Raw genomic sequence first — 27,896 nt, 5'->3', positions numbered from 1 at the left:
TCTTTCTCTTGTCTGTTCTCTCCCATTACAAAGTAGCACTCATTTCTTTTTTTTTCCTTATCATTTTAACCCTCTTTAAATATACAGTTCAGTGGCATAAAGTACATTCACATTATTGTTCAACCATCACCACCATCCGTCTCTGGAACTCTCATCTTCCCAAAGTGAAGCTCTGTACCAATTAAACACTAACTCCCCTTTCCTCCTGTTCTCCCCAGCCCCTGGCAAGCACCATCCTGCCTTCTCTTTCTATGAATTTGACTATTCTAGGTACCTCATATAAGTGGAACCATATAATATTTGTCCTTTTGTGTTTGGCTTATTTCACTTAGCATAATGTCTTCAAGGTTCATCCATGTTGTAGCGTGTGTCAGAATTTCCTTTTTAAGGCTGAATACTATTCCATTATATGTATATACCACATTTTTATTTATTCATTCATCTGGACATTTGGCTTTGGTGAATATTCGGATTGTTACAGCTTTGGGCTATTGTGAATAATGTTGCTGTGAACATTGGTGTATAAATGTTTGTTCAAGTTTCTGCTTTCAGTTCTTTGGGTGTATACCCAGAAGTGGAATTTCTGGGTCATATGGTAATTCCTTATTTAATTTTTTTTTTTTTTTTTTTTTTTTTTGTTGTACGCGGGCTTCTCACTGTTGTGGCCTCTCGCGCTGCAGAGCACAGGCTCCGGACGCACAGGCTCAGCGGCCATGGCTCACGGGCTCAGCCGCTCCGCGGCAGTGGGATCTTCCTGGACTGGGGCACGAACCCATGTCCCCTGCAACGGCAGGCAGACTCTCAACCACTGCGCCACCAGGGAAGCCCCTCCTTATTTAATTTTTTAAGGAAGACTTAATATATTTCATATTCAAATTGATCAGAAAATTTAAATTTTAGCAGTGTACAATAAAAGGATCTGTTATATTTAAATACTACGTAATTTATATTTTAAGACCATGTGGTTCTATAATTCAAGTTTCTTTTATGCTCTGCCATTTTCTTTGAGTCTTCTAGTGTTGTTCCTTAAAGGCCTAAACCAGCTCTGCAGAAGGAATTTGTTATCAGTATAAATTCAAATTGGAGAATATTATATTAAAGGCTGTGAACTAAGTAAATTATCCACACTCTGATCTGACCCAGCTGCCACTGTTGCTTAAACTTAATCTTCTTTCTAAACAGCTGTTGTTTTTTTCTGAAACTCTACAAGTTCATACCTGCCTAAGGAAGCCCTAAAGGCTTAATGGAAACACTATTCCCTACAGACAGTTGAAACCTGGAAGAGTTCAAAAATCAAATACCCTTCCTTAGATTGCATAACACCAAAAATCAAAACAGAAAGAAATATCTACGGGGAGGAACTAAATGACCTCTGGCAGCCCCCATGATTCTATAACCTTAGACGTACCTACCTCCCAACTAGTCTTAGTGATAATATGTGAGAAGAACAACCAACACTTACATTTTTTTCATTTTTCCTATAATTCTGTTCTTCAGGGAGGAGGTAAATGACAAATTACGGGACATGCCAGACGGTACCTTCTTGGTCAGAGATGCCTCAACAAAAATGCAGGGAGATTACACTTTGACTCTGCGGTGAGTATTTTTCAGCATTTTGGCTAGGGTTCTACTAGGATTATTTATTTCTGGGTATACAAAGATTCCTGTATTTTATTTAAATCTTTACATACAAATTTTTTCATATTTTTATTTAATTTAGATACATAATTTTTAGTTTGGCTAACCGTCCTTTTTCTACACATTTAAATATTTAAATGTTATATTAAAAAGGCAACAGTTTTTATTTTTATGTAGCAATAAGACAGAAAGGCTTAAAATCCCTAAATGTAATGAGTAAGAAATATACTTGACCTTATGAGTGAAGGAGAGGTCATGGGCACAGCCTAAGGTTATTAATGATGTGCTGGGAATCCACGCCTCCAATAACAGACTTCAGAGAGTTAAACTCAACATAGATTAGGCTGATGAGGATATGTAGAAGATAAAGCAATTCTCAGCCTATATCATGCCATCCATGTGGGCGTATTAGAATCTCATAACGTGGATGTATCATTCTTTATATTTACAAAGATGGGATGTATATTTATTAAAAAACTTTATATATATATATATATATATATATATATATATATATTTTTTTTTTTTTTTTTTTTTTTTTGCGGTACACGGGCCTCTCACCGTTGTGGCCTCTCCCGCCGCGGAGCACAGGCTCCGGACGCGCAGGCTCAGCGGCCATGGCTCACGGGCCCAGCCGCCCTGCGGCATGCGGGATCCTCCCGGACCGGGACACGAACCCACGTCCCCTGCATCGGCAGGCGGACTCTCAACTACTGCACCACCAGGGAAGCCCTATAGATATATTTTTAATTAATTAATTTTTGGCTATGTTGGATCTTTGTTGCTGTGCACGGACTTTCTCTAGTTGTGGTGAGTGGGGGCTACTCTTCGTTGCGGTGCGCAGGCTTCTCATTGCGGTGGCTTCTCTTGTTATGGAGCATGGGCTCTAGGCACACAGGCTTTAGTCGTTGTGGCTCGCGGCCTCTAGAGCGCAGTCTTAGTAGTTGTGATGCATGGGCTTTGTTGCTCTGTGGCATGTGGGATCTTCCCGGACCAGGGCTCGAGCCTGTGTCTCCTGCATTGGCAGGCGGATTCTTAACCACTGTGCCACCAGGGAAGCCCAGATGGGATGTATATTTAAATAGGTTAGGAATACTGTATTAGATATTTCCACATTCAGTTTTAACAATTAACATAGCCTAAGGGCAGTAAAGTCTTGTGATTTTTTTTTAAAGGAATATCTAAATAAAAGAATAATGATAACAATAGTGACAATAACCACTTCCTTGTACTAAGCATTTTACATTCAATATCTATTTATTTATCAAAACAACCTTATGGGGTAGGTATTATTAATATTTCCATTTTATAGATGAAGTAACTGAAGCTTAACTTTGTTAAGAAACTTGTCCTAAAGACACTTAGCTTATAAGTGGCAGAGGATGAGTTCAAATCCAGACTTATCTGTCTCTTTGTTGCCTTTCCAGCCTAGTATCTTTAGGAAAAATCATCCCATATTTTATGCTAGAAATTTGGGGTTTATATCAGTTTCTAGTAAAGACATTAATACCTTAGGACTTCAGTTGTGCTGAGGAATAATTAGTGTTCTACAGTGATTCATTCAACTTAATTTTTTCCCATTCCAGTCAGGCTTCTGTCTCTACTACTCTACACGGACAGCTAAACCAATGGCCACTTCTTTCTTACCTTACCTGACCTCTTAGCAGCATTAGTCATAGACACTTCTTCTTAGAAACAGTTTATTGTCTTGGCTGTTGTGACATCACCCTCTCCTAATTTCCTTCCTAACTCCTTTGCTCAATATCCCAGGGCTCAGAATTGGGCCTCCTTTTCTCCATTCTCCCAAGGTGAGCTTGTCCTCTCCCATGGCTTTAATATACAGCTTCGTGGTGATGATTCATAAACCTTATCTCCAGCTCTGACCTCCTGAATTCCAGATGCATATATCCAGTTGCTACTTAGATAACTAGAGGACATACTAATTTTAATATAATCAAAGCAGAATTCTTGATTTCTAATGCATCTCCTCTACCCAGACTGTTTCTCTTCTAGTCTTTCCTTTTTTCAGAAGCAGAACCACGATCTCTACAGTTACTAGAACCACAAATCTTTTTTTCCCTCCCTTTCCCTCAGCCTCACATCCAAGCCATCATTAAACGAGCCCTGCCAACTCTACCTCCAAATCTACATCCATAATCTCTTCACACTTCTCTACCATCCAAATCTAAGCCACCATCTTCTTGCTTATATTTCATAGTTACCTCCTAACAGATTTGGATATGTAGAAAGTTGGGAGAGAAGGTTTGCAGGATTAGGTAACAATAGGAACAAAGATATGAAGGTGAGGAACTATAGAGTCCTGTTCTGTGAGATGCAATCCCATTTGGCTAGAGGGTAACATTTGAAAAGAGGAAAAAGCAGTAGGGGATAGAAGGTTGGAAAAGGGTCATGTTGAAGAGGGCTTTGAATTCTAAAATTTGGAGTTTGTGTTTATTATCATAGGGAGGAGGGGGAACCATTTCATTTTTTTAAAAAATTTATTTATTTTTGGCTGCGTTGGGTCTTTGTTGTTGCACGTGGGCTTTCTCCAGTTGCAGCCAGCAGGGCCATTCTTCGCTGCAGTGAGCAGGCTTCTCATTACAGTGGCTTCTCTTTGTTGCGGAGCATGGGCTCTAGGCACGTGGGCTTCAGTAGGTGTGGCACGTGGGGTCAGTAGGTGTGGTTTGCGGGCTCTACAGCACAGGGTCAGTAGTTGTGGTGCACGGGCTTAGATGCTTCGCAGCATGTGGGATCTTCCCAGACCAGGGCTTGAACCCCTGTCCCCCGCATCGGCAGGCAGATTCTTAACCACTATGCCACCAGGGAAGTCCCCCATTTCATTTTTTAAATAGGGAAGTTATATGATCAGACCATATTTGAATAGAAAAAAATAAAAAAGGATAGAGACTAGTAAAGAGTTAAAAGGCTATTATTAATTGAGAGGGAATGATCATCCAGAATTAGATTTATTCTTTAATCATTTAATATTATTGAGTGCCCACATTGTTCTAGGAAAAGAAAATGATGGACAAGCCAGACATGATCTCTTGTCTATAGTGTTTATATTTGGGAAGGGGTATTAGTGGGGGAGAGGGAGACAAAATAAACACATAAAAAAGAAATGAGGGAGTTCCCTGGCAGTCCAGTGGTTAGGACTTGGCATGGCCCTGGGTTCAATCCCTGGTTGGGGAACTAAGATCCCGCAAGCTGCGAGGCACAGCCAAAAAAGAAATGAGACTGAATCACTTTGTTGTACACCTGAAACTAACACAATATTGTAAATCAACTTAGTTCAATAAAAAAAAGAAAAGATAATTTCACAGTGTATGAAGTGCTATATAGGGAATACATAAGGTTATCTGATAACAGAATATGAGGAAAGGGAATTTCACATAGTTTTCAGGAGGGCCTCTCTGAGGATATGACTTTGGAAAACTGAAGGATTAGAAAGAGCCAGCCAGAAAAGTGTTCCAGGGAGAGGGAACAGAAAATGCAAAGACACTGATTTTGGAAAGATTTGGTGGATCCAATGAATGCAGAGACTGCTGTGCCTGGCTTCCAGTGTGAACCACAGAGTGGTAGGAGATGAAGTTGAAAGTGGAAAGAGCCCAGTGCAGAGAGCCTGATGAGCCATGGTAGGGAATTTGAAATTTATTTCTAAGTGCAAAAAAAATTAATAAAAGGTTTTAAGCAGGAAAATGACATGATTGAAAGATTAAATGAACTATTACGTAGGATGGTGGCTCTAGGAATGGAGTTGAGGAATCAAAGTAAGAGGCAATGTGGAGCTAAGAGCTAAAAGAATTTGATAATAGAAAAGGTATGAGGTTGAGGAGGAGTTAAAAGTGACTGGTTTGACCCCTGCGGGGCTTAGAATGAATGTGCCATTTATAGAAATAGGAGAGCCAGGAGCAGTTGATTTTTAGCTGCTTCAGAACTTCCAGGTTAAAAAATATCTAGAATATGGCTAGAAATTTAGGTTTAATGCTTAGGAGAGAGTATAGGGCCAGAAAAAGATTCAGGTACCATCTATATAGAATAATTGGAATTTTAAAGAAAGTTTATTTTGGAAAAAATGGGTAGAGGCTGAAGGCAAATTTTTTTAGGGAATAACTGTGTTTAGCAGCAGGATGGAGGCAGAGAAAGAGCAGTCTAAGAGTTGAGAGAAAAGAGTAATGTCCTAGAGGTCATGGGAGTATGAAATATTAAGAAGGAAGTGGAGATGGAGGGAAGGAAGGGAGTAGGGAAATTTCAGTCACTGCAAAGAATCTGAGCCTGGGATAGAGGAAGTGAGCAGAGTCTGAATTTGGTGACCCTCAAATGAGAGGAATGAGAGTGAAGTCAGACTGCAGAGAGTAGGTGATGAGAAAGTAGAGGTTTTTCAATTCAGTAACCATTTAAAAAAATCAGCAAATAGTATTTATTATAGAAAATCTGGATAGTTAACAAATCTTTAGGAATCTGATATATGCCAGGCATTGGGCCAGGTGCTAGGATATAAGAAGGAATAGCATGATTCTTCTGTTCAAGAAGATTACAGTGAGGGAGAGGCATAATTAAAAATCCACCACCACAATTCCTTCATGTCTTTACTTCCCTCCTTCTCTGTTTAGGGTCCATGGTCCACTATTAAAGTTACCCTTGTGAATATATCCTCTCTCCAAACTTGCTCCTCTCTCCCTTCATAGTAGTCGTCTAACTATATTCCAACACTTGTTAAATTCAACTCTCCATCTATTTTTTGCTTATACCTGGGCAGCTGAATGTGGAGAAAAATACATCATGCTGATTGGTCTCACATTAACTTTGTGACTGCTAATCTTAAGTGGGCATTTAGTACTGCCCAGCTGAATTTGCATTTCCGCAATCCATTTGCTCTCTCACTTTTCCTAGATGATAATTTCACATATTCTTTTTTTTCTCTTCAGATCAACAACCCACCTCCTTCCCTTTTAACAAGCTGCTTCCTGTTTCTCTGAGGACATGGAAGCAGTTAGAAGCCATAATTCCATCATGCTCCTGTTGCTATAGCTGTCAACATGAATGTAAATACTCTGCCTTTTTCCTGTTCCATTCGTGTCCTTGTCCAAGATCCTGTTGTGGACTGGATCCCATCCCATCCCTCTAACCTACTCAAGGACATCACCCTAGGAATTATCTTGTGCTTTCTTTTGTATCAACAGTTTTTGTCTCTCTACTGAGCCGTTCCCATCAGTATATAAATATGCTATACTGTCTCTCACTTAGGAATAGTGAATAAAGAATACTCCCTTGACTCTCTTTCTCTTTCCAGCTCTTTCCCTATTTCTCTGCTCCCATTTACAGCAGTATTCCTAAAGACAGTTCTCTATAGGCATTTCTTCTATCTCTTCTTTCATTCTCTTTAATCCATTCCAGTCAGGCTTCCATCCTTACCATTCCACTGAAACCATTTTGTCAAGATCACTTAGTGATTCTCTACTTTGCCAAGCCCCAAGATCATTTACCCAGTTGATTATTTCCTCTTTGTTGAAATGCTTTTTTTTAAAATTGCTTTTTTTGGATACCATTTACTTATTAATTCCCCTCTCTTGGTTTCCTTTGTCATCTCCCTGACCACTAAACATTGGTGTACCCCAGGACTTAGAACTCGGACCTTTTCTCTTATTCAACTATGTTCATCTTCAAATAACATCTATAGGCTGACAATTCCTGATTTTATACATCTAGCCCAGAACTTTCTCCTGAACTTTAGATTCTTCACCTAGGCTGCAGGATCCCCTGCTCTTGGATGTTCACTAGGCATCTCAAATGTAACATGTCTAAAACAAAATTGTTTTTTCCTCTTTAAACGTGTTCCTTTTATATATCCTTCTTCACTCCAATAAATGACAGTTCCGTTCTGGCTACTTAAGATAAAAACCTTGAAATCATCTTTACCTTGTCTCTTTCTCTTATATCCATATCCAGGCCACAGCATATCCTGTCAGCTCTCTCTTCAACATATATTCAGAATCCCACCATTTCTCAGTGTCTCCACTGCTACTACTCTTGTCCAGGACACCATCATGTCTTGCCTAGATTATCTTTCCACTCTACCCCTTCCCACTTTGTATGGTCTCACCTCAACCTAGCAGCTAGAATGAGCCTTTTAAAACACAAAATAGATGATATCATTCTGCTCAGACCCTCTTGTGTTTCCCTGTCTTACTCAGCAAAATCCAAAGCCATTACGATGACCCATAGGCTATTAAATGATCTAAGCTCGTTTTATATCTTTTATTTTGTCTCCCACTACTCTCCTTTTTGCTCATTCAGCCCCAGCATCACTGGCCTCATTGCTGTGCCTGGAATATGCCAAGCTTTCTTCTACCTCAGGGGCTTTGCACTTGCCGTTCCCTCTGTCTGGAAAACTTCTCCCCCAGATATCTGCTGTGCTAGCTCCCTCAATTCATTTAGGACTCTGCTAAATGTCACCTGAACAGAGTGGTTTTCCTTGTTTAACATGTATAAAATAGCAATCTCTCCACCCCCAGAATGATCTCTTCCCTTTACTCTGCTTTATTTTTTTTCCAAAGGACTTAATACCAGTTGATATATCTAGTTGTATATTTTATATGTTCTATCTTAATGAAAAATTCTTTATCCTCTTTATAAATATGGAGATACATTCCTCATGCTGCTAAATTGGAAGTTCTGTGAGAGCATGTACTATATCTGGCCTGCTTATCATTATGTCCACTGTGCCTCATACAGTTCCTGGCACATAGTAGATGTTCAATAAGTTTTTTTTGAATGAATGAGTGCTTTTTAGCTTTTCTCTAGCAGAAAGACCAGCTTGCATTTGTTGTGGGTATATGTGTGGGTATATACACCTATAGAAACTGCATATGATTAGGTGGTCCTTCTAATGTACATTTTACAGGAATAGTTCTTCATCCATCTAAACAGTGACCTTCTGAGCATTAAATTTAAATCAATCCACAGATTCAAACCAATTGTGTTTGACCTTTCACAAATCCCAGTGGTTCATTTATCATGTGTAATGGCATGGCATAAAGAGATACAGAAGCATATTTTTTCCCCATTAAGTCTGCATTCTGCTATAAGAACAGTTGAGTGGGAATGGTGCAGTATTTTGCTATGATATAATGAATACATCTGCTCTGGTTTTAGATTATACCTTATGGGACTTGTAAAACATTGCCATTTTAAGCTTTGGTTATAAATTATCTTTTAAGGGACCATTGGATATGACTCAGTAAGCAAAAGTGGTCTAAACTATTCAAGCATCAGATTACATCCATCTAATATAAATGACTCTTCAAAAGCTGTACTTTGTAAAACAGTTGAATGACAGTTGAATCATTTACATATTGTGATAGCCTAAATAAATAGTCATTTCCAAGAATTACAAGCAAATATAAAAGAAAAAATAATGTAAGGTGCTAGATTAATTACTCAGCTATAAATCATTCAAGGAGCTTAATTATGTTTGTGCATTAACAATAAAACCTTGAGTGCTGTGTTGGTGTATGTGTGACAAATGGTTATCATCCCCCTTCATGTAGAGATTGCTTCTGCTTCCCTCCACAGACACACAACCACGTACCTTTAGATCCCAAAGAGATTGTCCCTGTTCTTCCTGATATAGAATTTAAATTTAAAAATTCATTCAGAAAATAAACAAAAGATACAATTTACTTGTGTTTTGATTTTTTTTAGTGATTATTTTTGCTAAATTTGTTGATACTGGAAGCTGTGTAAGTATGCTGACCTTTAGTAACCAAGATATTTTATAGACAAAAGAAATAGTTGTTAAAAAAATATGATATTATGTATACTTCTACACACATAACATGTGCCTTTTTACCCATTCCAGTTTCATTAACATAGTAAAAACTTGTTTATAATGTAATACCAAGCTTTCATATCTCCATGTGAAAGTAGTACTTCAATAGAATTTTTTGGGAAAAAAATCTACAGTTGTTGTCTTGTTCACAGGAAGGGAGGCAATAATAAGCTAATAAAGATCTATCATCGAGATGGTAAATATGGCTTTTCTGATCCTCTGACATTTAATTCTGTGGTGGAGCTCATTAGCCACTATCATCATGAATCTCTTGCTCAGTACAATCCCAAACTTGATGTGAAGCTGATGTACCCAGTGTCCAGATACCAACAGGTATGATTACACAATTTTTTTTTGGCTGTGCTGTGCAGCATGCAAGATCTTAGTTCCCCCACCAGGGATCGAACCCGTGCCCCCTTCAGTGGAAGTGTGAAGTCTTAACCACTGGACCGCCAGGGAAGTCCCATGATTACACAAGCTCTTGATAGCTAATTGGCAAGTCATTATTTAACAACATCATTTGATTCTAACTTACCAGGCTTATCAGTTAGAAAAAAGAAGAAATTTAGATGTTTAAAATTTCCTACTTAAGATTTAAGATATTTTTAGAACTTATTTTGTGGCTACTACTCCTTAATAGCTTGTTGTATGTGTTTATTAACTTTATATAAAAATACTTCTGTTTATGTTTCCTATTCTTTATTTCTTTTGTTTACCTGTATAGGATCAGTTGGTAAAAGAAGATAACATTGATGCAGTAGGTAAAAAACTGCAAGAGTATCACTCTCAGTATCAGGAAAAGAGTAAAGAGTATGACAGGCTATATGAAGAATATACCAGAACATCCCAGGTTAGTATATTTTTGTTGTTTAGGCCAATAAGTATGCAATAAGTATTATAGTTATATCGGATTTTCTATAATTTTATAATTTTCTATAATTCACCTGACAATCTTTAGCTGTCTTAATATCTTTTTTTAATTTAAAAAGTTTTTAAATTTATTTTTTATTGATGTATAGTTGATTTACATATATAAATTCTTATATATATTTATATATAAAAATTATTTTTCAGATTCTTTTCCATTATAGGTTATTACAAGAAATTGAATATAGTTCCCTGTGCTATACAGTAGGACCTTGTTGTTTAAGCTATCTTAGTATCTTTTTGTTTTTAATTGAAGTATCCTTGATTTACAATGTTGTGTTAGTTTCTGGTGTATAGCAAAGTGATTCAGTTATACATATGTATACGTATTCTTTTTCATATTAATATCTTTTAATATCAAATAAACTGGTTTGAATAATACCAACTTATTATTGAATAAGTTTTCAATAGGGTATAAACACTGTGCTCCTATACATCTTTATTCCTCCCCCTTTATATTGTTACTACCACTGATTACATTTTTATACATTGCCAATTAGCATAGATTTATAATTATTGTTTTATGCATTTGTCCTTTAAATCATATAGGCTTTTATATTTACTTATCCAGTTACCTTTACCAGTATTCTTTATTTCTTCATGTAGCTTTTTTTTTTTTTTTAATATTTATTTGGCTGCACCAGGTCTTAGTTGCGGTACGCGGGATCTTTGTTGCCTCATGTGGGATCTTAGTTGCAGCACATGGGATCTAGTTCCCTGACTAGGGATCAAACCCGGGCTCCCTGCACTGGGAACTCGGAGTCTTAGCCACTGGACCATCAGGGAAGTCCCTCTTCATGTAGCTTTGAGTTACTGTCTAGTGTCCTTTCATTTCACCCTGAAGGAGTCTCTTGAGCATTTCTTGTAGGGCAAGTCTAGTGGTAACAAACTCCTTCAACTTTTGTTTATCTGGGCATATCTTAATTTCTCCTCCTTCATTCTTGAAGGACAGTACTGCTGGTTATAGAATTTTTGGTTGATGGTTTTTTTTTTTCTCTCAGGGCTTTAAATATGCCTACCCACTGCCTTCTGGCCTCCATGTTTCAGATGAGAAATCAGCTATTAATTTTATTGGGGGTCATTTGTATATGACAGGTTGCTTCTCTCTTGCTGCTTTCAAAATTCTCTCTTTGTGTTTTGACAATTTGACTATAATGTGAAATACTTGTTTTTTTTATATCTTTGTCTATAGTTTATAATTGTTAACTGTGAAGGGTATTCCAGTCTTACTGTGCTTCATGGTACCTTGTTTTGACCCTAGAATTAATGTTCTTGATTTCTCAGCCCCAAAGCCCTTGATCTTATTTCTAAGCTAGTGTCTGTGGCGGGCAGTGTAAAGGTAGAGACTGCACCAGGAACCTCAGGACTGGAGGAGTTTATTAGGGAATATTGGCCTGTGAGGATTATAGGTTAGGTATGAGATATAGTGCTGATTGGGGAAAGGTGTGGGATTACAGTGGCCAGAATTGCCGTAATGGTCCATTTTTCTATGTGAGATGTTTGATTTCATTTTATTTTCAGGTTTTCTTTTATTAGTTAATTAGTTATTCAGAATGATTTTAATAACTTTTTTTCCCTTTTCTGATACTTGTGTCTGTGGTGTGCCTGTGTGTATATGCTTTTTTTTACACTGCAAATTTCAGCTTTTCTGTATTCCTTTACCTCTTCTAGGTGCATTATCTGTGATGAGGCTAGTGTTTGAGTTAGAATGGGGAAAAAGTTACTGAGGAATCAACATATGTGGTCAACATTAGGGGATGGTGAAATTATCATACATATAATAGAAGGTTATACAGCTATTAGAATAGTTTTCAGAAGTTATTTTAAAACTTCTTGATTTTTAAAAAGTGAAAAAGTTATGTAAATATATATGTTAAATTCAATATAAATGTTGCTGAATTCTATGAATTATATCACACAACGTAAAAGTCCCTATTCCCCAGAGGCAACTGCTGTTATTAAGTGCTTCTTAGGAATTCCTGATGACCTGAGAAATGCTAATGATGTAGTTTCAGGTAAAGGAGACAGCATTTAGAATTGTGTGTACATGATTTCAGCTGTGGGTGTACCTACTCACCTGAAGGGAGAAGACTTTATAAAAATATTCTGGGATGTTTTGGGGATAGAATTAGAGAGATTTGGGGAAAATACAGTTAAAATAGAAAGAAGGAAATAATAAAAAAATAATATGCATGTATTATTCTATAACAAAAATGGCATTTCTTCTTTTTAAAACAAAATGAACACTACCAAACGTAAAATAGATAGCTAGTGGGAAGCAGCTGCATAGCACAGGGAGATCAGCTCGGTGCTTTGTGACCACCTAGAGGGGTGAGATAGGGAGGGTAGGAGGGAGGGAGATGCAAGAGGGAAGAGATATGGGGACATATGTATATGTATAACTGATTCACTTTGTTATAAAGCAGAAACTAACACACCATTGTAAAGCAATTATACTCCAATAAAGATGTTAAAAAAAACAAAAAAAATGAAATTATTCTATAACCATCAAAAAAAATAAGGCAGTCTACATTTACTGATTTTGAGTGGTTTCTAAGACATATTAAGTAAAAAAAAAAAAGTGAGGTACAGAAATATATATGTGGTAGAGAGAAGCCCGTGCGCTGCAACGGAAGATCCCACATGCTGCAATGAAGATTCCGCTGGCAGCTAAGACCTGATGCAGCCAAATAAATAAATAAATAATTTTTAAAAAGAAAAATATATGTGGTATACTGTCATTTATGGTTAAAAAAAGAATTTGGAAGGTGTTATATATTTATATGTACTCAGAATATCTCTGGTCAAAAACTGACATACTCTCTGGGGAAGGTAATTAAGGCAGTGAGGGTGCAGGAGTAGGGAACTTAATCTTTACTATTCTTTTGTATTGTTTGATTTATTTTTTTTCTCTGTGCATGTATTTATTACCTTTTTAAAAAATATAAAATGAACTGAATTGGAATTTAGGAGATTTATTTTCTAATCCTGGTTATGTTAAAAACTAGTGATGTCCCATGAGAGACATCACTTGTCCATGCTTCAAGTTCCCATCTATAAGATGCAGATACTGGCAACTACAGCTATATTTGAGTGTGAATGTGTGTTTGTGAGAGAGAGAGAGAGAGAATCAGGTATAAAAGGTTAGCACAACCATCCAAAAACATTTATTGAATACCTAGTCTAGGTATGAAACTATATTTGACTCTAGAAATACAGAGGGAGAGATGAGGCCCTATTTTGTAAAAGTGCAAAGTGCTCTGACAATATTTGTTAAATATAATGTGCATTAGTCAAAATAGCATACTTTAATCCCTTTCCTCTGCATCAAATAAAACTATGATGGGTTACTATAATTGTGTGTGTATATTTATTTAAAGGGCAATGTATAACACTATGTTTAATCTCACAAAAACATTGAGTAAAAGATTCAAAAGAATATATATATATAATATGAGTGTATTCTATAAGGTACAAAAGCAAGCAAATGTTAACTTTTTAATTTTGGCTGTGAGCATAAAGTGGTAAAACCATAAAGAATAACAAGGAAATGATCATCATAAAGGGCAGGATAATGTTATCACCAAGGCAGGGAAGGTAGAGTGGGAAAAGGCAGGGAGTTGTGATCCAGAAAGCATACACAGGGAATTTCTGGGGTGCTGGTAGTGGATGTTCATTTTATAATAACTTGTTAAGCTGTGTATTTTTTATGTACTTTACTGTTATGTTATATCTCGTGCTAAAAAATGATAAACATTAAAAGCCCATGGCTGTATGCAAAAACAATGTGACTATTTCTATAGATCAGAGGTGGAAGAGAAACCCATAATAAATAATCATAAATGGAACTTTTGGATCTGGAAATAAGCAGAGACAGCTGAGAGCTTGACCTCCCTGGTAGTTCCTTCTCAGTCTTCTTTGCTGATTTCTCCTCTTTGACCATTGTTCTGTTCTCCTTTCTGGATAGTCATTCACTCTCTGGTGTGATCTCAAAGAGTCTCATGGCCTTTACATACACCTATATGTCAGTAACTCCCAAAATTCTATCTCTGGTTCTTCTGACTTCTTTTAACTCTAGACTCATATATTCAACTGCCTATTCAACAGCCCCACTTGGATGTTTAAGTAGATATCTCAAGCTTAACATATCCAAAATTGAACTCTGATATTCCACGTCAAGGCTGTTCTACCCTTTGCTTTCCCCATCTCAGTTGAGAATTATAATATTCTTCTTACTCAGGTCAAACGCCCTGAAGTCTCTTTCTTTTACATGTTGCGTCCAGTCCATCAGGCATTCCTGTTGACTTTACCTTTAGAATATACCCAGAATCCTACTCCTTTTCACCACATCCATTGCTAATACCTTGATCTAAGCCACTGTCAGTCATTTATCACAGAAACCTCCGAACTGGTCTTCTTGCCCTTATCTATACTCCCCTTGCCCTGGTCAGTTCTCAACATAGCAGCTAGGTGATACTTGTAAAACATAGGTAAGATCATAGCACTCCTTTGTTTGAGACCCACCTCTGGTTCCACGTTTTACATAGAGTGAAAGCCAGAGTTCTCTCTACAATGCCAGTATGATCTGTGTCCCTCTTTCTCTCTGACCTCATTTCTTATAACTCTCTTCCCCACTATACTCCAGCCACACTAGCCTCCTTGTGGCTCCGCGAATATACTAGACCTGCTGCCTATCTTTGAGTCTTTGCACCAGCCATTTCCTTGCCTGAAACACTTTCCCCCGAGATAGGCACCTGGCCAACCACCTCACCACCTTCAAGGCTTTGCTCAAATGTTGTCATCTCAGCGAGGCTCACTTGACAACTTCATTTGAAATTCCAGCTCACATTTCACTTCTCCTTTCCCACTCTACTTTTCTTTTTCCGTAATACTTCTTACCTTCTAAAAAACTATGTAATTTATTTACTTGTTCTATTATTTATTGTCTGTATAACCCCCTAAACTATAAGTTCCAGGAGGGCAGAAATCTTTAAGTTTGTTTACTTACATATCCCAAATGCTTCAAATAATGCCTGGCGTATAGTTAGTGTTCAATTATTTGTTGAATGAATTTATGCAAGATAATGAACCAAAGCACTCCACCCTTGTCAAGGGTGTGAAGTCAGACTCATGGTATGGACTGGAATCTTGGGGAGGGCTAACCCTCCTGTGAATGGAGGCAAGAAAAAATGGCCTCTATTGCATATGGCTTTGGTTTGTGTAGAGCTGCATTTCTGCTTTCTTGTCATGACTGGAGAAAGCAGAGAAAGCTCCACGTGCTGCACACATGCCCAGTAATATGGGGGCTTTAACAGCAGAATATGAGTTCTGGGCAGCTAAGAGACTGGGTTCTGGAATTGGAATCCCTGGTTGGGGAGCTGGGAATGGGGGTGGATGGAAGCAACCAAAAAAGCCACGAGGTCAAAGCTAGAAGAGGGCTAATTCCTCTGTGTGAGAATTGACAGCAACACCTGAGATGGGGCTGAGCGGAGAAGAGCCTTGGAGGCTTAATGCTTTGGGAGGTAGAGGAAGAGAGGGCGGGATCCAAAGGGATCCAGTGATTAGCAGTTTAGGAGATGTGCTGGGACAATGAGTGTTAAAGGGAGATTAAAGAATTGACCTCTGTTTGTGTCATAGTGTTTCTAAGTGTTACAGACCTTCCCTGTTTTTTTCTGTGAAATCTTAGATACAATCTAGATTGCTTTAATGTAATCGAATTCTTCCCAGTGAATGGGAAGAGATGGTGTATCCTGAATCAGAGTTGGCACAGGGTGAGAATAGGCTGTATGTGGGGATATTTGGCATCTGGATTACATATAATTAGGAGGCAAAGTGATAGGATTTAGCGATGGTTTGGGATTAGAGACAGGAATTCAGCAATGAGATCATTGGTGACCTTGGAAAGAGCAGTCTCTGTGGAATGGTGAGTACAGAAGCCAGAATAGGGTGAGTTGCAGTATGAATGAGAGATGAGGAAAGAGAGAGAACCCATATAAACAACTTTTTTAAGAAGCTTAACTGTGACTGGAAGAGAAATTAAGTTTAAGGAACTTTTTTTTTTCAAAGTGGTGTTACTTGAACTTGTGTGTATGCCGATGAGAAGGAACCTTAAACTGGTGGAGTGAATGCTGTAAGAGGGGCTAGTTGATGTGATGAGATGAAGTGCCTGAGAAAGGAAAAGGAGGTGAGACCCAGAGCACATGTAGGTAAAAGAGAAGAGAAGGAGAGCAGGTATAAATAAAGGTAGGGTTACAGTTTCGGTGGTAGGTATAATGGCGTTGTTTGAGGGGGAGCTGCTGCTTTGGCAGCAGCACCAAATACTTTTTCCTTTGCTGCCCTACCTACCAACACACACAACAGTGTCAGTAAAGTCAAGTTTTTGGTGTTTCCTTTGAAGATACAGGGCCAGAACTTTTAATAGGTAATTTCTAACCTTGCAAGGGAGCCACGACTATAATTTGAGAGTTGTAGAATTTGAGAGTTGTAGAATTTATAGCTAGATATTTAGATACGGGCATTACAATAAGTTTACAATACTATTTGAGATAATGTATGATATAACCTCAGCTGTATGAAACATCACAAGGTTCTAGTGTCCCATATCTGCTAATCCCCTTATGTTCCAGCCCTACCAAGCAATTGCTGATCCCTAACATCCACTATTATTTCATGTATATGTCATGCCATGCCTTCTATGTGCAATGCTGAATTTTCTTCTCAGTTAAGACCTAGCTCAGATGTTGCCTCGTCCATGAAGTCTCTGTAAAGCAGTAAGTAACTTTATTGCCCCACTTTATTGCCTCTATCGTGACATGAAACAAAACCTTATAAAAGTTCAGGAATCTATTTTGCCTGTATATTCTGAATCCTGGAGGGCAGGCCCCATGTTTTATGAATCTCTTTAACACCAGGTGGTACTTTCTAAACAGTGGATTCTCAATAATCATTTGTTGAAATTAATCATTGCTAAATAGTTGAATTATCCCATAAGCACCAAAACTTTTAAAATTGTAAACATTCAGGATTGCAATCTTTCTAGATCTTTACACATATTTCTTGATTTTCTAAAGTAAATTGAACAAAATTTAACCCTCTTTGAAGATTTTAGGAGAATCATGATTCAGAAGCTAAAGTGTACAAATATATTCAGAGCTCATTGGAATGCGGAGGACCACTTACCCTATGTGGTGAACAATGTGAACGGCTTAGCCTCCTGGGCTTCTGTTAGCCTCCTGGGCTTCTGTTTTGTGGAGTTTTTAGTTTTTCATATTATTCTGCATCTCGTTTTAGCAGCTATTCTTCCCCTTTGCATTTTCTGCTTCTAATTAGATTAATCTACTAATGAATCTGTTTAGAAAACGCCATGCTTTAGAAATGAAAGTAAGTATAAGTAGACTCTATAGGGCTCTTCTGGAAATAAGGCTTTGCATGTTGGTGCATGAACTCCTCTGCTCTGTCTCTTCACTCGTTCAGCACCTTTTGGGGGTCAGCACTACATTAGTTACAAAGGCAGAACTTTATCCTTGTCTTCAAGATGTTCAGGGTTAATCTCTCTTAGCAACTCAGAGGGCTTTCTGTGTTTCTCAGCTATATTTCAGGTAATAGTTATTTTTCTTTTATTTTAGGGTTTGAATGATGTATTTTATATACAAGTAATACGGGTAGAAGGGTTTGTTTTGGTCCCCTTAATTTGATATTATATGGAATCGTAACAAGAATTGTAAGATTTGTTTTAAGCCTAAGGTTACAAAAAATACAAAGATAATGAAGTGTGTGTGTTTTCTTTTTTTACAGGAAATACAGATGAAGAGGACTGCAATTGAAGCTTTTAATGAAACAATTAAAATATTTGAAGAGCAGTGTCATACACAAGAACAACATAGCAAAGAATATATTGAGCGATTTCGGAAAGAGGGGAATGAAAAGGAAATTGAACGGTAAATCTACCTAATACCTCCAAGTGCATCAGTGACCCGAGACATCTTTTCTTCTCCAATAATCTCTGACATGTCTGCTTTTACGCCCTCAAACTTGACAGTCCTGCCATATGGAATTACTTGCTGTTCCCACTAATGGCACCAAGCTGAACCTTGTCTCTTCTGTGTTCTTTCTCCGTCCTCCAAAATTGTTGATCCCGGCTCATCCTTTAGGACTCGGTTTAGATACAACTTACTGGAAAATTTTCCCTGACTCCCTAGACTGGTGTAGGGGCTTTTTATCCCCACCCCTACAGCATCTATCCTGATCCCTAGTGTAACATTTACTGAAAGTCACACTCACTGAATTTTGAGCTTGTTGAGAGTAAGGGTGGTGGCTTATTTTCCCTGATAGCTCCAGCAGGTTTTATGGTGCCTGAGAGTACATAGTGGTGCCCATGGAATATTTGTTGAACTGAAAACCAACGGCAGCAGTCTGACAATTAGTTGAAGGCAGAGCAAGACCATTGGCAGGAAGACCAGCCTGCATGTTGCAGGTGACTGATTGCGTCTTTGTGGTCATCAGGTTAAAAGACGGTGAAGGCCTGAACCAGAGCAATGGCACGAAAGGAGGGGTAGTTAATAGAAATGCTGAGGACTTGGTGCCTGACCAGATCTGGCAGGTGTGGGAGAAGCCAAAGATAATTCCTAGATTTCTGATATTAGTGACTAAGGGATGTGTAATTCACCAAAACGGGAAGTACATCAGGGGAGTTCAGGGTTGGAACCAATGAGTTTTGAAGTTCCTGTGAAAACCCAAATGGAGTTGTCTGAGAGGCAGGCAGCTGGTTATCTGGATTTGGAACTCACAGTACAGAAGGCATTTGGGAGGCCAAAGTGTTGTAGGTGATGGTAACTGCTAAGGATGAGATTACACAGAGAGTGAGAAGCATGAGTATTGGATCTGGCAACTAAAAGAGTATTGGGAACCTTTATCAAAGCAAATTTAGTGGAGTATTAGAAAATGAGCCAAATAACATGGGGCTGAGGAGTGAAAAAGTGGATCATAAAGAAAAATGAATCACATGCAAGGGAAAAGCAAAATTATTTCTCATATTAGCACCAAAGTGTTAGTGAACTTCTGTGTGCCTAAGAGTAGTATTAAGTGCTGTGAGGCAGTATAGCTTAATGAATAAAACTGTGGGCTTAAATGCTATATTAACCATTTACTAGCTGTGTGACCTTGAGTGAGTTACTTAACTCTCTGAGCCTGTTTCTTCCTCCATAAAACTGTGGATAAAACCTTGTTGAAATGCTGTGAGGACTAAGTGATACACACACACACATTTATGGTAGAGAAAGGTAGGGGTGTGTGTGTGTGTGTGTGTGTGTGTGTGTGTGTGTATCTTGACATATGGCATCAGTAAGTGACAGTTATTACTAATAATGAAGAAATAGAAAAGAACTTGTAGTTTAGTTGCAAAGGGAGTTAAAGTATCATGATGATGTTTTAATAGTAATATAAAACTACATATTATTGAGTGACAAGTGAGTAATGTGGACAGTTGTTGCCTTAGGATTCAGAGCACAGCAAAACTTTGTGTGCTGGAAAAGCTTAGGGCCGTCATCTACTGAGTGCTTACCAAGATGTCCCAGGCACAGTTTAGTCCTTTTACATGTATTACCACAATTAATTCACATAGTACCCCAGCTTTACTTGTTCAGTCATGGCTGGATCCAGGGCCCAAACAAGATCATCAGGATTCCCCTCATGCTGTGTCTTTTGGCTCAGTTTTTCTCTGTGTTGGCTTCATCCTCAGGCAGGCTTTCCCTACGAGGTAGCAATATTAGCTGCTGGGAGTCCTAGAATCACATGTTCACAACTTAGTCCCAGTGGAAAGAGAGAATCTCTGTTTACAATATTTCTAGTAAGAGTCCTAGATTTGACTCTCATTGGGTCAGTTTGGGTATTATTCCCATTTCTGAACAAGTCATTGTGGCCTGAGGCAGGGATAGGATGGAATGGAACACTCTTTTTTTTCTTTTTTAATTAATTAATTAATTTATTTTTGGCTGCGTTGGGTCTTCGTTGCTGCGCATGGGCTTTCTCTAGTTTGGGTGAGCAGGGTCTACTCTTCATTGTGGTGTGTGGGCTTCTCATTGCCGTGGCTTCTCTTGTTGAGCACAGGCTCTAGGGCGTGCAGGCTTCAGTAGTTGTGGCATGCAGGATTCCATAGTTGTGGCACACAGGCTTAGTTGCTCCAGGGCATGTGGGATCTTCCTGGACCAGGGCTCAAACCCATGTCCTCTGCATTGGCAGGCGGATTCTTAATCACTGCGCCACCAGGAATGGAACACTCTTATTGGCCAGGCTGGGTGGTATGGATGTTCACCTGTGAATCTGAGATGGGGGCAGGGAACATGAGGGTGCTGTTCCCAGAAGAGTAGGAATGGATATGTGCCAGGCAAAAACAGCAGATGTCCACCACACTTCAGGTGTTAGGGCTGTGTTCATACTGTGGAAAGCTCCTGCTTGGTTCGTGTTTTAGCCTTAATATGTCAAATATTTTCACAGAATTATGATGAACTATGACAAATTAAAATCACGTCTGGGTGAGATTCATGATAGCAAAATGCGTCTAGAGCAGGATTTGAAGAAACAAGCTTTGGACAACCGGGAAATAGATAAAAAAATGAACAGTATCAAACCTGACCTGATCCAGCTGCGCAAGATCCGAGATCAGCACCTTGTGTGAGTATTCTGGGACTATGTGGGAGGGATCCACCACCACCTGATTCCTACTGTGCTAGAGACCTTAGAGGTAGAAGAAGAGATTTGTCATTGAGAACTGGCCAGTGAGATTGTAAGAATTTAGGACAGCAGTCCTGTTAGTAGTCGCGGTATCAGAGTCTACCTGAAGTCAAGTGTGTGGGGCCAGTCAGAAGGTAAGACTGTAATCCATACAAATGAGCAAAATGGTTGAGTTTTAAAGGTACAGATTCCTTAATGTGTGCCTAAAACACAAAACCCAGAATCTTCGGCTACGTATTAGAACCACAGAAACAGAAATTACCCCTCAAAGGCAAGGGCACTAATAGTGGGGGCCTACAAAGAAGTACACAGAATAGTCCGTTAAAGGGTTTTTATATTTAAGAAATAAGATTCTATATTTAAGTAATAGAAATATTACTGTTGACAGCAGGTATGAAAAATGGCACACCTGAGGAGTGATGGAAAACTGTGATTTAGCTAGATATAGGGATATTATCTAAATATAGATTGAAAGATATATTATCAGAACAAGATGCGTGGATTAAGAGTTTTAGGCCAGGTGACTGCTTCATAGAAGGAGAAAATCCATGAGAAAGGAAAATATATTAGGTTTAGTTCTAGGTAATAATAGACTGTTATGTAATATGTTTATGGGTGACTTTCATGCATGTAACACACTCAGTTCAAACTCCTGGCAGGAGGAGACAGAGTAAAGACCTCTGAGGGTTTCTTTGTGTCAGAAAGAGGGAGGGGATAAAATACAAGCTTAGAGGTTGGAACACTGGCTGTTGAGTTTCAGTAGAGGAAAATTTAAGGTGATTGTTTTGGGAGCAAACAATTATAACTACACTATACTGAGTAATTTTTAGTAGCACTCCTCTCTAGAGATCTTTCATTTTGCTACTGTGGCCAAAAAAAGTCAACGAAGTACACATAGCATACAGAAGAGCTTTGGAAGCAAGGCAGGGAGGTGCCCTTGTGTAAAAGCAGGATGTGTCTGCTCTTGGAATGCTTATATGGTTTGGGTCATATAATGAAGCTGAAGAAAGGCCCAAGAAGGCTGTGCCATGGACCAAAGGAATGAATGGAAGCACTTCTTTGCCCTGGAAAGTGATGAGATATGAAGAAACCTACCATTCCTAGGTGCATGACTAAGGGTGGCAAACTAGACCTTGAAAGTTCCTTTAACAAGTTATGTAAGCTAAATATAAGAGAATTTAGCTCTATATTTAGAATTTATCATGAATGATAAGCCATGACCTGCTTGTATCCTGCTAGGATATTTAGGGAGACACACAAAACCATTGCCTCTTTTGGAAGTGTTGCTTCCACTGTCCCATAGTCCATGCTTTGATGTTTCTAACAAAGACAATACTAGGATTGGTAGGCTTGATCTGCTCTAATGCTGAAATTGTACAGTCAGTCCTGAAAGAGACTGGTTGTATTGCTGCGTGATACTGAATATGATCTCTCTTTGGTCCTGTGTTGAAGTTGGAATAGGTTGGAATTCTGCAGCACCCAACGAGAGACTGTCATTAGTTTATCAGGTCCCTTTTGCGTGTGGACATTTCCCTGACTTCCCACTGTATAGCCCATAAGGATTTTTTGAGATTTTCTGCTGAGATTCCAATGTACTGTTTCTAGAATATTCTTGAATGCCTAAATGCAGAATTTCATTTCTTAAATATAGAATAAAATATTTCTTAAATATAAAATCCTTTATTTATTTTTACTTTATTTTTAGTTTTTGGCCATGCCATGTGGCTTGCGGGATCTTAGTTCTCCAGTCAGGCCCCACGGCAGTGAGAGCGCAAGTCCTAACCACAGGACCGCCAGGGAATTCCCTAAAAGCCTTTAAAATTCCTTTTCAAAAAAAGGAGTTCATTTGCAATTCTTTTTCATCAGGAGCTAGTTTTCATGATTACCATTTACTTTTCTTGGTATTCATAAACCTGAATGCAAAATAAAGAATAATTTGCCATAACACAACTTACTCTTCCTGACTAATAAACTATGACTTATTGCCACCCTAAAGTAGGCTCTGTGTAGTGTGTGTCAGTCCATCCACAGCTACGCCCAAAGTAACATTATTATCAGTGATTGGATCATCATTAGCAGCTGATCATATTTTATTTGATCATATTTTAAAAAGCTGGGATAAGTACCTGATCAGATAGATGATAAAATATCAGGCTCCAGAAAGATCTCAGGAGACTGAAACTGTGATCCAAATTGAATATCATAGAACTTAATTTGAATAAATGTCATCTTACACATAGCTCCAAAAAGTCAACTTCCTGAAAGTAAAAATTGGAGAGGCAAGATGGGGCAGCTGTGTGTATGAGGAATTCTGAAGGATATTATTACTGTGTCAGTAATTGTTCGGTAAAGGTACACATTGTGACTACAAAAGTTAGTTTAATCTTACATTAAAATGTATCCTAAATAAGCCATTAAAAGTCCCATTCTCTTATGCTGGGTAAACACTCCTTGAGTACAGGAAGCCATCTCTTTATCTGAGGATAATAGGTCCTGGAAAAAAAAGTCCACTTAAAGTTAATCCATTTCAAAAAAAACACCGCTAATCCATTTCAAAGGGTGTGCTGGAATTTTCCATTTGCCCTCTCAGTTTCTACTCTTCATCTTTCTCTACCCTGCTCTGTGCCTAAGAAAACGGATCTATTTGCCCTCTGGCTTCTAATTAGTTTTGGCCATTTGGAGGCACTGGCAGGAGATGAGAGGGCAGGAGGAGAGTGAAGTAAGAATATTTATTTTCTGGCTTCCTCTCTGTGTGATCACAGTGAGTTGGCTGTGTCCTCATTCTCTACCAAAGGTGGCACTCTCCATACGATACTCTCTGGGTTCAAGTCACTGCTGTCTCCAACTGATTCTTCAGTTCTAGGAGAGGTTATGTCTTCCCACTACTGCTAGCCCCAGGGAGTTTCTCTAAAACATCTCAAGACCTTTGTAAATAGTAAACTCTCCTCAACTACCAGTTTGACTGTGCCTTCTGCTTCTAGCCAAGGCCCTAACTGATACAAATTAGGCGAAATGTCATAGTATGAAATGTCATAGTACACAGTAAACAAAATGATAGTTTGATGAGGGATTTTATGTTGAAGATAAAATTGAACATAAAGAAAATAAGTTCATCCTATGTGAACTGAATTTATGTTGTAACTTCAACTTCATATCTTTTTTAGAATAAACAAGGAAAAAAACCTCACAGTTAGTGACAGAATGAGAATTGGATGTCAGGTCTTTGATGCTTTGTTCAGGTTTTCCCCCTAGAATGTACTGTTTTATATGTGGCATTACTCAATAACAGTAAGTTAAATATGAATTAACATGCTAAATTTACTTGAGCTTTTTAAAAATCATTTTTAGAAGCTAGTCAGTTCCTGGCATTGTTATTAGATGTTTAAGGAGTCAGAACTATATAGTAGTATTTGAAATGGACTTTTGGGAGATTAGAAAAGTTGCCTGTGTCAGAAGGCAGAGACCATCATAGATGGAGCGTGAACCAAAATATTCTTCTCTTTCGCCTGGATTTTCCTGGGTGTCTTAACTTCCTTGTGGCAGAAAGGGAAGCTCAGTTTACAGAGGTTGGTGGTTTACAAGAAAATGGGGACTCAAGAGAAAATGTGGTGTAGTTTGTTCATTTTAAGCCTTTTACCCAGTGTGCTTGTCTCTTTATTTAATAAAGGAAAGATGAGTTCTTCAAGGATAGAAAACTTTGGATGTTAAGAGTGCTTAGAGGAGGGTATCTGGATATTTTGCTAAGAGAAGTGATAGTGTAGAATGGGGTTTGTTACTAAATAAATTCTATCAAGATCATATGTTAGTTGTTTTCCAGTTTCACTAAGCATACAAAATGAAATCCAGGTTAACTGAAGAACATGTCTCATTGAGAAAGGCTGTGTAATCTGTCTTAAAATAACTTTAAAATTAGGTGCGATGCCAAGTTATCTAGTGTACTTGGGGTCAGAGGGAGATACAAGATGACCTTGGAGTTGACCCTGAAGACTTTGTTAAAAGTGGCCCACCTACAGATATTTACTGACTATTTATTGAATATCTACCATGTGCTGGCACTGTTTTCAGCATTTGGAATAGCCATGAGCAGGACAGATCCCTTTCTTTAAAGCAGCTTACATTTTAGCTGGGGAGACAAACATAACCAAGTGAAAATAATGAATTTCAGGGAGTTTCCTGGTGGTCCAGTGGTTAGGACTCAGCGCTTTCACTACTGTGGCCCGGGTTCAATCCCTGGTTGGGGACTAAGATCCCACAAGCCGCGCAGCGTGGCCAAAAAAAAAAAAAAAAAAACCCATTAAAAAAATGAATTGCAGGCAAGTACTATGAAGATGATAAAATAAAGAAAAGTGTAGAGTGACTGGTGGACTGCCTTAGTTGGGACAATTTAGGGTAGTCTTCCCTGAGATGTTTATGATGACACCTGAATGATCAGGGGCCTGGTTGGAGGATGGTGATGAATGAAAGAGTTTTTATACTCCGCTGAAGTTTCAGGCCATCGTCCATCTCAGCGGAACGAGATGAAATGGTTTATTTCATTTTACATCTAAAATGTTGGTATATTTTGAAATACTGTGATTTACCTGGTGATGAAGTAGATTTGTATTAATTACTCAGATTGCCACCCGGAATTTCTTGTGGCTTGCTTAGGTGCAAAAATAGACCTTGAAATTCTGTTTTAGAATTTAACTCAAGTTAGTAGTAGGCCAGTGAGGGATTGCATACTCTGGTTTAGTGGAGATTGCAAATGTGACACCATGCTCACCTAACTAATGATTTCAGAAACAAGTGTCCCATTGTGTTTGAGTGCAAGTATATGTGTGCTTGTGGTTATATAACCTTCTAGAAAAGGAAAGTGAAAAGTGAGAGAAGTGCCTAATTTCAAGTAGCTTTCTGTGTTTCTGCCTTTTTGCAAAAAGTTGAAGGAAAAGTAATGGAGAAACAAGTTTAGGGAAATCTCTGGCCATTCTTAGTGGGACTGGGGAAAATAAGTTCCTGGACCCTGGAAGTTTGTCCAGGCAGAGTTTGCATAGACACTGACACTGGTGTCTTCCCTCTGGCAGGTGGCTCAATCACAAAGGAGTAAGACAGAAGCGCCTAAATGCCTGGCTGGGAATCAAGAATGAGGATGCTGCTGAGTAAGTTCTCTCTGTACCTTTCTGTCAGAGGGCTTTGTTTCCAGGATAAGACATGGGACTTCTTAATACATACTGAGTGCTGGTTCTCTTTGTTACTTGAGGACATTTGAATCAAGAACTTTGCACCTCTTTAAATTGAATTGCCTCAAGAATACCCTATAGGCACTTGAGTTCAAAGACCTGATGAACCATATGAAACCTGGATGCTTAAGCATTGCTCATTCAGACATTCATGTGTCAGGTTATTGGATGAAACATGTGAATTCTGTGCTTTCTGCATAATAGCAAATAATAAAGCGGTTAAAAAAAATCCAACTAATTGCAATTCCACTTTGTCATTTTGTGGTTTAAGATTTAGAAGAGAGTGTTATTCGTGAATTTGCTTTTAGATATAAGTAAACTGATCGTTAGAATAATATTTTAACATTTAATTTTTAGGACCTATTTTATCAATGAGGAAGATGAAAACCTGCCCCATTATGATGAGAAAACCTGGTTTGTTGAGGATATCAATCGAGTACAAGCAGAGGACTTGCTTTATGGGAAACCTGATGGTGCATTCTTAATTCGTGAGAGTAGCAAGAAAGGATGTTATGCTTGCTCTGTGGTGTAAGTCTTCTCTGGGGGTATAACCTTTTGAAAACTTCCTCATTGATTAATAGAAAATCAACCCCTCCTAAAGTTCAGATCAAATTAGTTGAAGTACAATAAAATGAGGAACCATGGCTTAGACCATTAATATTAGTACAAAGAAAACAGTTAGTTGCTTTAAGAGAAATACCATCTGAAATTATTTCGGGGATTTTAATTTAAATGGTAAGCAGACTAGGCCCTGCATTGTTGCTATTGGACTTTAGGTATCTGTGAAAAGTAACTTGAGATTTTCAATTGAAAAGATCACTTAATTCTTTAGTAGTCTCCTGCTTGCCTAACTTGGCCTTCATTGTCATACTAAGGAAGGCTTGATTAAACAACTGTTTTTACTTCAGAAGAAAAACTATCTAAAATTTGTACTTAAATAGTATTCTGTTGAGGTTGTGATAGAAAATGTTGGATGTGTTCTGTAAGATGATCTTATGACTTTGTTTGGAAAAGCCTATTTTCCTTTTAATGGAAAGTGAAGTTCTGGGGACAATTAATCATGCCTCAGTGAGATTTTGCCAAAGTGTTGTATACATATTCCTTAAAAAGGCAACTGTTTTCATTGACAAAGACCATACCTAGAGTGGAGGTACAGTATGATGGTCATGAGAGCAAGGTTTGGGGCCAGATATACAGGATTCAGATCCTGACTCTACCACTTACTAGATATGTGACCTAGGGTAAGTTACTTAAACTTTCTTTGCCTAGTTTCCTTATTTGTAAAATAAGGATAATAATAATATCTACTTAAGGGTTTTTAAAGTATTACTCGAGTTAATATATATGATTTAATATACTTTGATCAGTGCTGGAACATAGTAAATAAATGTTATCTACTAATATTATTATGATAATGATGCTGCTGATGGACACGCCAGAAGGCAAAGATGACAAAATGATTTTGCCCTCAAAGAGGACAAAGTGGTGACAATAGAAAAAAGACACTCATATTAACGGAATGCTTAGTGCTTTACATGATCATCTTGTCCTTAGTG

General features: G+C 38.2%; 1 protein-coding gene across 2 annotated transcripts in view; it reads left to right on the top strand.

Moving 5' to 3' along the window:
- Nucleotides 1-27,896, top strand: part of PIK3R3 (phosphoinositide-3-kinase regulatory subunit 3) — an 85,369-nt gene that overhangs the window by 48,254 nt on the left and 9,219 nt on the right. For both annotated transcript variants that reach the window (XM_067725999.1, XM_067726000.1), the window contains 7 exons: nt 1,498-1,596; nt 9,622-9,802; nt 10,194-10,319; nt 18,191-18,333; nt 20,888-21,064; nt 26,185-26,259; nt 26,698-26,868. In XM_067725999.1, coding sequence (XP_067582100.1) covers nt 1,498-1,596; nt 9,622-9,802; nt 10,194-10,319; nt 18,191-18,333; nt 20,888-21,064; nt 26,185-26,259; nt 26,698-26,868 — 972 coding nt within the window. The remainder of the gene's footprint in view (nt 1-1,497; nt 1,597-9,621; nt 9,803-10,193; nt 10,320-18,190; nt 18,334-20,887; nt 21,065-26,184; nt 26,260-26,697; nt 26,869-27,896) is intronic.

Source organism: Pseudorca crassidens, chromosome 2 (genome assembly GCF_039906515.1).
Source record: "Pseudorca crassidens isolate mPseCra1 chromosome 2, mPseCra1.hap1, whole genome shotgun sequence".
NCBI classification, from domain to species: Eukaryota; Metazoa; Chordata; class Mammalia; order Artiodactyla; family Delphinidae; genus Pseudorca; species Pseudorca crassidens.
The sequence above is the reverse complement of the archived record's forward strand: the minus strand, read 5'-3'. Positions and strand labels throughout refer to the sequence as shown.